Here is a 12073-nt window from a genome sequence, read left to right as displayed (position 1 = left end):
TTCTCCAACTAACAGCCCCCCCATGGGTTTCCTCAAGGACTCTTGGTACTTTGTTTTTGCCATTTTTAAAAATTTCCTATTTATTACCATCCAACAGTACCCTTTCATTTAACTTCTTGCAGTCAGGCAAGACAATATCAAGCAGGGTAATAGGGTGCATCAGAAATTCATAAAATAATGCACATCATTCTTCCTCCTCCAAGGCCACTGCCATTTTACTTGTAACACTGTACATCTGCAGAAACTTTTTTAATTAATAGGAGATGGCTATTATTAAGTAGGTCGTTAGATTTCATTCACATTTTTTATGTCAGCATCTGTAAATCATGGCCCTTTTACAACACTTAAGTACAGCAAAAGATATAGCTTAAAACCCTGAGAGCAGGAGATGCACACTTGCTATGTGTTTGTCATAGGTTTCTGATATCTGACTGTACTTTTATTTGGCCTATACTACCGTAGGGACTAAATCACAGGGTTATTACCAAATCTGGAAAACAAATCATTGCTATGTCTGTAGAAATTCTTCAACAATGTATACAGTTATACTGGGCCGTATGCTTAGGAATCAAGTCATACTGACATCCGGTTGGCCTCCATGCCTTGAAAATTCAGACTCAAATACTAGCAAATCTTTGAAAGGATATGGGAGACCCTGAGTTCTGTAGAACAAGTGTTGTGTTGCAGTGCAGAGAGGCAGGGAAGAGAGAGAACATACATAGACCTTGCACACCAGGGAGCAGCACTAGTTGGTAGGCTGCAGAAAGCCCACTGAGGAGAGAGTGCAGGGCCTGGATGCAATTTGTGGGTCTGAAGCTACATAGTCCATACACAGAGGCTAGCTGCAGCAATCCTGCCGCTGGAATATCAGTCAAAGATTAGGTGCAAAAATGTTCTGCACCCTTTCCTGGATAAGAGAAGAGAGAATTCTTCTTCTTTCTTGGCCTGAACATACCAGGGTTTGGTCCTAAAAGACACTATCAGCTTAACAATCCTACCTCCCTTGGACCAGTTTTACACAGTTGGCTACTAGAAGAAGATTAGAGAGAATCCAGGCATTTCACCACTTTGCCCATTAGTCTCCTTTGTTCTTTTGCAAGACCTTTATATACTCAGGAGAAGGTGAAGTGACTCAAAATGCTTTTAACTGATGTTAGGAAATTGACTAGAATTCTAGGAGATTGTGTCCTTTAATCCAGATATAGAATGATTTGCAACTACTGATTTTAATGTCCTGTGATTTATAGAACCACAACTTCATAAGAGATTACCATAGTTTGAAAGTGTAAGATCTCAATTTTAAATCATTCTTCTGCCCTAGATGCCAAACCAAACCACCACACAAGTCCTACAAATATTGAGTCTGTTCTGGTATGGGTGTGGTCTGAAGAAGCGGGTCTGTCCCACGAAAGCTCACCTAATAAATTATTTTGCTACTCTTTAAAGTGCTATTTGACTGCTTTTTGTTTTGATAGTATATAAGTCCTACAAAGAAGTCCCGGACTCACTGCTATTAATTCATAGGGGTATTTTTTGTCACTGTTGTATCATGCATTTAAATCTGCTGAATAGAGGAGCAATCTATACAGTTATGAACTCAAGAATCACAAGTTTTCATTCACAAGACTGGCTTCTAGGGCAGGGATGGATTCAAAGTGACCAGAACCCAACTGAGATAACACATACAGGCTATGTCTACACTAGCCCCAAACTTCAAAATGGCCACGTAAATGGTCATTTCGAAGTTTACTAATGAAGCGCTGAAATCCATATTCAGCGCCTCATTAGCATGCGGGCGGCCGCAGCACTTCGAAATTGACGTGGCTCGCCGCCGTGCAGCTCGTCCTGACAGGGGTCCTGTTCAAAAGGACCCCGCCTACTTCGAAGTCCCCTTATTCCTATGAGCAGATGGGAATAAGGGGACTTCGAAGTAGGCGGGGTCCTTTCGAAAAGGACCCCTGTTGGGGCGAGCCGCGTCAATTTACATGGCCATTTCGAAGTTTGGGGCTAGTGTAGACACGGCCACAGAGTTAAGTGAATAACAGCACCAGCAGAACTCCTTGTGACTACTTTGTCAGCAAGTGGTTCTTAACACTTTTGTTCCTTAATGTAAGAATATAAAATAAAATCCAACAATCCAGGCAGACCATCACATTAGATTAATTGAATTTTTGAATGTTTTTTTTCCAGAGGTTTATTATAAATATTATGGAAAACAAGTTTACACCCATCTCCACCTGCTTTTTCTTGTCTTATAAAGAGACCATAAGATCTTTGGGGAAGGCTCTGTAGTTTTGTTCTGTGTTTGCACACACAGTACAACGGGATCCTAGTCCTTGATCAGGGCTCCTAGGTGCTATCAAAATACAGATAAGCAGCAATATATAATAATCCACTTCAGCCCTTCTAATGAATGGCACTTTTAATGGAATACAAGCGAGGTTATCACTTTAGAGCATTTATCTGAATAGAACTTTAATTATGGGCCGAGTTCTAAACGTCTCATTCACACCAAATTCTAGTGAGTTCAGTGGGCATTTGCCTTGCTAAGAACTTCAAGCCAGATCCATGCAGGTGTCCAAATCCTGTTTTTAGACCACTTTGGTCTTCAATACACTCCTGCCAGACTGCTGCCGAATCCTGTAGGTGCCTTAACTCATTCAGCGTTGACGTTTTTGCAGTGCGAGTTCCCTTTGTGCCAATGTTTCTGGGCAAGTGCATGGCTGTTTCATTCAGTATCTGGATGTCAGTCTGCCACCCATGCACCAGGACACGATAGGCGTGCCTCCACCTAACTCACTCGTAGGGCCTGACTGTGTAGGAGTACTCAAGTATTGTGGTCCACACCAGGGAACAAATTCTAGCTACATCACTAGCACAGCGACAGTCAACACATCAGCATCACCTTTGCTCTCTGGAGCAGACTGGAGCCGTGTCTACACGTGCACGCTACTTCGAAGTAGCGGCACTAACTTCGAAATAGCGCCCGTCACGGCTACACGTGTTGGGCGCTATTTCGATGTTAACATCGACATTAGGCGGTGAGACGTCGAAGTCGCTAACTCCATGAGGGGATGGGAATAGCGCCCTACTTCGAAGTTGAACATCGAAGTACGACACATGTAGATGATCCGCATCCCGCAACATTGAAATAGCGGGGTCTGCCATGGTGGCCATCAGCTGAGGGGTTGAGAGACGCTCTCTCTCTCTCCAGCCCCTGTGGGGCTCTATGGTCATCGTGTGCAGCAGCCCTTAGCCCAGGGCTTCTGGCTGCTGCTGCTGAAGCAGCTGGGGATCCATGCTGCATGCACAGGGTCTGCAACCAGTTGTCGGCTCTGTGGATCTTGTGTTGTTTAGTGCAACTGTGTCTGGGAGGGGCCCTTTAAGGGAGCAGCTTGCTGTTGAGTCCGCCCTGTGACCCTGTCTGCAGCTGTTCCTGGCACCCTTATTTCGATGTGTACTACTTTGGCGCGTAGACGTTCCCTCGCAGCGCCTATTTCGATGTGGTGCTGCGCAACGTCGATGTTGAAAGCCCTGGAGGACATGTAGACGTTATTCATCGAAATAGCCTATTTCGACGTCACTACATCGAAATAAGCTACTTCAATGTAGGCTTCACGTATAGACGTAGCTTGGGTCTCTTCAGGCTCACACCAACGTCCCTTACTACACGGTCGGTGGCCAGGCCCAGAGAGGTAGATTTTGCCATGCAAAATTGAACTCGAAGGATCGATCAGGGCACACTGAATACGCAGTACATAGAGACATACCCTAACACCTCAGCACAAAACAGCTGAGAAGCAGGAGAAGGAGCTATGAGGTACCCTGAGAGGGGCCTCTCACAAATCTCTCCTCCTAAAGTTGTTGCACTTTAGTTATATAATTGAATAATTAAATATTAATGAGGCCAGAGAAAAAATGAGATTCCCTCTGTAGTTCAGTGGTTAGAGGACTCACCTGAGAGGAGGCACATCGCTGGTCAAATCCTTCTCATCAGACATGGGAGAAGGGAGTTGTTGAACGAGTGGCCTCTAACATGCTGGGTGAGGACCCTAACACTAAGCTAAAGATTAATCTTCTGCTGGTGGTTTTCGGGCATTACGCAACCTCTAAGCATGGAAGTGACTGGTGAGGGGAACACTTGTGGGCCACCGGCCACGTGCCACATCCCAGTCCAGGGAAGGGCTGGGATCACCACCCTGCGCCTCTCTGCTCCTGTCCCGCCCCTGCCCTGCCTCATCTCTTCCCCATCCAAGGCAGCCTGGGGAATAGTGGGGCTAGAGGGCCAGCGCTGGCAGCAGGGTTTCACGCCCCTCTGCACTCACTGGCACTGATGGGAAGAGCACAGCAAGGTGTACCCACTCATGCAGCTCTCTAGCCACGCTACCCTGCTTCCTGCCCCCGACCGTAGGGATGGTCCCACCCCTCCCCTGAAGCAGTGTGGCTGGAGATCAGGGCAAGCAGGAGCTGTCTTGCAGCACCACCCCCACCGCTGCAGGTGAATGCAAGTGTGTGGACTCCTCTGCCCGCCCCCCGCCCCACAAATCCACATCCCCTCCACACTCCCCGCAGCAGTGGGGAAGGCACAACAAGGGGGCCACCACTGGTGTTGCTTGCTTTCTGATGGGGAGTTGGGGAGGGAGGTCCACCCTTGCTGGAGAAGCATGAGTTGGATTTGCCTTGCTGCACCTCCCCCACCACTAAGGGTATGGAATCCCGTGGCAGGTGCTGGCCGTCCTGCCACACTAGTCCCCCTGGCAGATGCTGGCAAGTTCCTTCTGTCTTGCAGGGCGGGGAGGGGCCTGAACATGGCCCCTCATCCCCCCTCCCATTGCCCTAGTCTGCACATCCCTACTGGATCAGGCCCAGGCCCCACACGCGAGTTAGGCAGAGAAATGCCTATCATTCTCCAGTTTGTGTGCCACTAGCAGAGAGAGGCTCTTCGTGACCACTGCAGGCGCCAATTTCTGTGAGAGGGCAGGTTTAGGACATACCTACCCCACTGGCATCTCCCATTACCAGCTCAGGCAGCTCCCCACTTGGTGGGTTGGCTTTGGTGGATAGCAACCTGAGGCACCTCTCTCTCCCCTCATCCACGGTACAGGGAGCCCAGCTGCCTAAAGCAGGCTTCATAAATCAGTGTTGTTCCTGTGAGTTTCTAAGCACCTGAAAGTTAGAAATACCCAGTGTCACAATGCTAAAGCCCTTTTGGAGCCTGATTTTCAAGAGTTTCAAGCTCATGGCCTAATAAATTCATTAGTCTCTAAGGTGCCTCAGGACTGCCTGTTGTTTTTGAAGCTACAGACTAACATGGCTACTTGAAGACTTCAAGAGTTGGATTACCAAAAGAAAGGCAACAAACATGCCACAGATCAGTCACTTCAGCGACCTTTCTTCGGTTCCACTTAAAAGTGAACGGATTGTAATATAACTACAGAAAAACACATTGTACTCCTGGGTAGCTAACCAACGCAAAAGCATACAGTGCTACTTTACACAATCCCACAGCAGAGCAGAACAAAGTGCATGATCTCAAGTTGAGCAGAACCTTTGGTTTCTGTAGAGAACTTTAACATAAACAAACGGGTAGTTTAATTAAGACTTTTTACACAGATGAATAGTTACAGATTATGGCACAACTACAAATCAAAACCAAGAACAGTGAAACAATTACTAAAGCCACACTTACGGCAACCGGTGCTTCAGGAGATGCACTCACTCCTTTAGCGTCTTCATCCTCTGGCTCTTCATTCTCTTTGTTATCAGTGCAAGAGGTGATGTCTTGAACTGAACAGGTACTAAGTAAGTCAGGCAAACTTGTAGATGGATACTTCAGAGATTCCTCTTCAGTCCCTTCCTAGCAGGGACACAACAAAATGCACTTTATGTGTCTTGCAGTGTATCATTCAAACACCTAAAGAAGCTTGCTCTTTGATAGTACGCTTTTGCTCTACAGATTAAAAACCAAGCAAATTACTCATTTTATTCATGTAATCCAATTATATTTCAATACGCTAAAACTTTAAGTTTCATCTCTAAAAATAAAAACATCCTTTTCCCATTCTGGAGGTTCATGAAGCTCAACAACCCTTTGAATGAACAGGAAAGGAGAATGTATGAATAAAAAAAGCAGAAGAGTTCCACATAATGCTGGATTATGAAGATCTAATCATTATACAACGGTCTACTCCATACCATTAAACAAATGTTTAAAAAAGACCAAGGACTATTCTAGGGAGATAGACACAACACGGTCTATGCATGACTTACAGTTACTGTGTAGATGTAGCTACTTTGCTTAGGGGTATTTGGAGCTTTTTGTCGTTGGCTTGGGGTTTTTTGTTTGTTTCTCCCCAAATAGTTACACTGCTACACCTTCGATGTAGATGCAATTACACCAGTACAAATAGTATTGTATACCAGTGGCTGTAACTATACTAGAAGCATCTGTCGAGAGTAATGTGCATCCACACACAAAAGCGGATCAACAAAGCAATCCACTCTGTCGACAGACAGCAGCCAGACTGCCCGGCCCTCTGTCGACAGAACAGCTGACCAGAAGCTCTGCAAACAGGGCTGCTTGGTGGACCAGAGGCCTCTGTCAACAGAAGTGTCTACACTGCACTTCTGTCAACAGAAGCATTATTCCTCAAATTTCCAAGGGATGACGCTGTCAAGACAAATGCAGAGTTCTGTCAACACTCTGTTGATGGAACGCTTTGCGTGTGTAGTCGCTCCCTGAGCTATGTCGACAAAAGGCCCCTTCTGTCGACCAAACTCTCTAGTGTAGACACAGCCAGTATAATTAAATTCCTTTTCCCATACAGGAAGAATATGGTAAGAAACTCTGCTGGTATAAAAGCAGCTACACATTGTATCATTTTAATTATACAAGTATTGCTAAAATGATGTAACTTTTCCATGCAGGTAAGATTCTTGCATTTTGTAGAATTCAGAGATATCAGGAGGCAGATTATTACGTGTTCCCAGAAATGCACACACACACTTACACCGCATTCATACAGTGGTCATATGAAAATTCCTCACACAAGACTGTCAGGTCAACTCAGTCCAGAACGTGGAACATTCAGGCCATGTCCCATGAAAACAACATTACAAAGCATAGGGCCAGGGCAAGGCAGGCTGTCATTACACTGCATCTCTGTCAAGAAAAATCCAGGGATTATGTGGCATTTTCTTCCTACAAACATCCGACAGAGCTCATAGAGCCCCACTCCACTTAATTTATTTCTTCTAATGGGCTGATTAGAAATCTGATCTTCAAATATGAATGACTACAATATGAAACAAAGCAGAGATTCATGTACTTCATTATTCAGTCTAGCAAATTCTCTTCCCAGGAATTTGAAAAGTGAATCTACAGAAATTGTGCAGACACAAAATCTGGTCAGAACCTGGAATGTTTTATGTTGCAAACATTCTTGTTGATTGTAGAGATACAATTGTAGCACAAGTACAAAATGAACTGTATGAAGGAATTCATGTAGGCTGCTATGTCACCTTTGAATAACAGCCCAATTGTCTAACTATAATTCAAATATGTCTGTGTTGGTTTGGAGTATGTTGTCTTCAAGGTGAAATGGGGGGAGTTAACTGTAACCCTGGCAAAGAACTCTGATGCACTTTAATGTCTAATAATATATTAGATTTTAATTCATGCATCTTGTTTCTTCTGCTTGAATGCTCTGGGGCATTTTCTCAATAAATGTGAACACTGAGAACTGGAAGCAGTTAAGAAACAACATCAGAAGAGACTAAAGCCTCTCAACTGTATGTGCGATTAAAATCTATAGCCCCCCAAATTAAAGGATCAGCTGGGCTAGAAGAACAGTGACCACCACTTTCTGGCACATATTTAATCTTCAGCATACATGATGCTCCACACATCTAATCTTCCCTATGATGGAGGACGACTAAGCTCTATTAATATAGTAGTTTAATCTTCAAGCCACGAATGTAAATAAAAAATGCCAACACAGACACACACAGACCACCACCTAAAAACCTCTGGCTTTCAGATATTACAGAAGTACATAGACAGAGATGTAGGATTCTATAGACTCATAGGACTGTAAGAGACCCAAGGGGTTCTCAAGTCTAGTCCCTTGCACACATGGCAGGTCCAAGCTCCATTTGGGTGAGAATTTAAAGAAGCTGAGAAGAGTTCATTTTATTCTGTAGGCTACAGATTTTAAGAAAATGCTGTTTTCCAGAAATGCGCACACTACATGCAAATGAGCCGTTTTGTATAGTCCACGGTTTTGCCATAGATTTATTGTGAGTGAATGTACAATTTTTATACCTGAACATGAAAACTAGATGTCCAAATCTGCACAGGCAACTGCTGAAACTCTGGCCTTGTTTAGGCACAGAGACTTTATGTACACACAGACATATATCCCGAATTCCAGCAATGAAGAGAACGAGATGCAAAGTTACCTACCCTGCTAGCTACCACCAGCTCCACTAGACCTGTGGCAGATCGTAGAATAGCCACGGCTTCTTGGTGGGAGAGTCCAGCCAAAGACTGACCATTGATCATTAGGAGCTCATCACCGGATGTTAATCTACCATCCCTAGAGGGGAGAAAAGGGGGACACATTCCGAGCCAAAGCTTCATACGGCCGAGCCGGGCAGAAAATTTGTATATAAAAGCAAGCATGCCAGGAAAAAAAAAAAAGTGTGATTCAGTTGGCTCTAAAAGGCTTTCTAATACTAGTCACTTCATGAACCCATTGTCTCTCTCAATGTGAATAAATGTTTTTACAAAACCCCTTTTTGAGTTCTCTTGAAAGTGGCTTAAACAGATCAATCAAACCTGTGTAGTCTTGTGAAGGAACAAACATAACATTACCTGTGAGCAGAGCCTCCTTCTTCAACATGTGCAACAATGATGCCATGAGGGGACCGCTTCGAACCTCTTCCTCCTGTAATCTGGATCCCCAGCCCGTCCGGCCCCTTCATCATGTGCATCTTCCAGATGCGGAATCCTTCTCGCTGAGAGAAAAGGTTTAAAGAGTCCTTGAAGTTGTACTGAGATAATAAAATAGGGTTGTGAAAATACCTAGATAATGAGGACACCGCCTAGATAATCAGGGTGGGGAGAAAGTAATGATGAACACAGGTAGGGCTGATGCAAAGACCACTGTAGGCAATGAAAAGACTGCCTCTCATGTCAGCCTGGTGCTTAAGTGTCTAGAGATGATGAGTGTGGTCCTTTGTTACCTACTATCCAAGGTGAAGAAAACAAAGAGGGGAGCAGGTACCACAGACCAGAGGTTTGGTGCTGAAGTCTGTTCTCAGTGGCAGGCATTGAGTTTGTTTCTCTGAACTGCACAGACGTGTTTCTGCCCAAGTGCTGGGCTGATGCCAAGTGATAGCACTTTGCCACTGCACTGGTTTCCATTCAGCAATACTCAGGAGGCCATGGGGCCGAAGCCATAGCCCAAAACCATTCTAACCAACTCAAACATTTTTGCAGAACTGTAAGTAATTACTCAAGGGCTGCTACCCATATTGGGAAGGGTATACAATAGCCTGGATGGCATTACAACATGCATGTCCACCTAACTGCTTATTTACAGGAGCATTTGCTTTGTTCTACACTTAGAAATATCACCTTCCGTTTAACAACTGAGAGTCATAATTGCCCATAGTTAGTGGTGAAAACGGGCACCTTTGATTGTAAATGCCAGAGTAAGACATACAATTATTTTTATTTACTTGAATTGATAATAAAAACAAACAGACAGCCCTGCAAACTGCATAACATGCTGAGAACCAAGCAGAACACAAATGAACAAACGAACTGGCCATGAAGAGTCAGTCACCACATCCACTGAAATGACTGGAACTACCAAACCCAAAGAAAGTTTTTTGAGATTACTGCTAAAACAAATGAGAAAAATGAATAAAACCCAACTTTAAATCTCGTACATAGGAGCTGACGAGATTACAATTATGACAGGATCTGTGAGTTTTACAAGCTTGCAAGCTATGCAGAAATGCATATCAGTGGGAGACAATTTTTCTCAGCTTGCTGAAGTCACTCAACTGTGGTTTATTTCTTAAATGTCATCTCTCTCTGTCTCTATTTGTGACTTGCCCTACTCTCTACACAACCAGATTTTTTACAGCACAAAAAGCTACAGTACCAAAAAAAGTGCACAATCTGATCACAATTGCATTTCACACTGGATAAAGCCAAATACTGAGGGAAGCATTTAAATATTTCTACTCACTTCTGAGAAGCATCATCAAGTACCCTGGTGATCCTAAAATTCTTGGAAGCAGCATGCATATTATTAGAAAACGGTATACTGGAGTTCTTGTCCAGGATGGGAAAGTTTTACAGTGAGGTTTTGTAGCATAAGCATTTTGGACTCAATTCTGAAGAAATTTTAAGTGCAACATAATGCCAACCGGCATTTTACATACACTGAAACAGCAAGATAAGGCCCAGCATGTGAGTAAATGGGAACAAAAGGAAAACAATGGCTATATTCTATACATCCGATATCATTTAGCTATCAATGATAAGGAAAATATGTCTGGTGTGTTAAAAAGTGCAATTTAAGAGCTCAACCCTGAAAATACTTGACTCTGTTTAACTTGACTTCAACGAGGTGGCTCACCTGAATAAATTTACATACACATGATTCGATTGTAGGTTGGATCAAAAGCATCAACGAAACATGATCCCCTGATTAAATAATAAGCCATGACAGAACAATGAATATTTTCAAATAAAGGAGTGAAGTATGGAATAAGTTGTAAAAGGCAAGAACTAACTTCAAATATATTTGCCCACCCTCAAAGTAAGAGCTATACAAATCCAGCACACTCTGGAGGCTTTTTATTGCTATAATTGGCTTGGCTTCCAATTAAAAGAGTTTAGCGGAGAAATTTAAATTCTTCCCATAACCCTGACTAATCTGCGGAGATGATAATTAATTTCAGCACAAGCTACATGTTTGAATGACCAGTCATGGAATTACATAATAGAATCATAGGCCTTGTCTAAATGGCAAGACTCAGTAAAGTTAATCAAAATTAACTGAAGGTGTGAATTTAAAGTGGCTTAGCTAAACTGCATTAAGCCCCAGATAGATAGTTAATTAAGATAAAGCTAACTGAGGTCACTCTAATTCTGAATGTGTCCACAATGTGAATTAATGCAGTTTAACTAAGGCTATGTCTACACTAGAGACTTTACACCAGCACAGCTATCTCACAGCTGCTGCGCCACAGTAAAATCTCCCATGCAGCTGCTCTATGTTATTGGGAGTGAGCTCTCCCATCAGCATAATTAAACAACCCCCAACAAGAGGCAGTGAGCATCTCTCACTGACGTAGCACTATTCACACTGGTGCTTCTCTTTGGCAGTGGCTACGCTAGCCCCTGCCTTTCGGAAGGGGCATAGAAATGAGCCACTTTAGCAGATGCTAATAAGGCACTCCATGAATATGCAGTGCCTCATTAGCATAACGGTGGCTGCACGTGTTTTGAAAGTACTGCTTTTGAAATGCACACCACCTGCATAGACTGGGGGCTTTTGAAAGGACCCCCTGATTTTGAAAGACCCTTCTTCTCAAAACCAAATGGGAAGAAGGGGCTTTTGAAGTCTAGGGGGGTCCTTTCAAAAGGCCCCTGCTTACATGAGCCGCGTGCATTTCAAAAGCAGCACTTTCGAAACATGCGCAACTGCCATTATGCTAATCAGGTGCTGCATATTCATGGAGTGCCTTATTAGCATCTGCTGAAGTGGCTTATTACTATGCCCCTTCCGAAAGGCAGGGGCTAGTGTAACCACTGCCAAAGAGAAGCACCATTGTGGATAGTGCTATGTCAGCGAGAGGTGCTCACTGTCACTTGTTGGGGGTTGTTTAATATTGATGTCAGTGCCTCATTAGCATCTGCTGAAGTGGATAATTACCATGCCCCTTCCGAAAGGCAGGGGCTAGCGTAGCCATGGCCTTTGTGAAACATGTGTCAGTCAGGCCATGTCTACAGTAGCCCAAATCTTCGAAATGGCCATGCAGATTGCCATTT

At 43.9% G+C, this 12073-nt stretch overlaps 1 protein-coding gene across 3 annotated transcripts in view; it reads right to left on the bottom strand.

Annotated features, from left to right (window-relative positions):
- LOC142013831 (PDZ domain-containing protein 2-like) overlaps positions 1–12073 on the bottom strand; it is a 185458-nt gene that overhangs the window by 79579 nt on the left and 93806 nt on the right. For 2 of the 3 annotated variants that reach the window (XM_074995708.1, XM_074995709.1), the window contains exons 3-5: positions 8876–9018; positions 8465–8597; positions 5690–5857 (exon numbers count right to left, since the gene is read on the bottom strand). The exons of the other annotated variant lie outside the window; for it this stretch is intronic. In XM_074995708.1, coding sequence (XP_074851809.1) covers positions 5690–5857; positions 8465–8597; positions 8876–9018 — 444 coding nt within the window. The remainder of the gene's footprint in view (positions 1–5689; positions 5858–8464; positions 8598–8875; positions 9019–12073) is intronic. 3 annotated transcript variants of the gene reach the window in all.

Source organism: Carettochelys insculpta, chromosome 5, assembly GCF_033958435.1.
Source record: "Carettochelys insculpta isolate YL-2023 chromosome 5, ASM3395843v1, whole genome shotgun sequence".
Lineage (NCBI taxonomy): Eukaryota > Metazoa > Chordata > Testudines > Carettochelyidae > Carettochelys > Carettochelys insculpta.
This window is presented reverse-complemented; position numbering and strand designations above follow the sequence as displayed.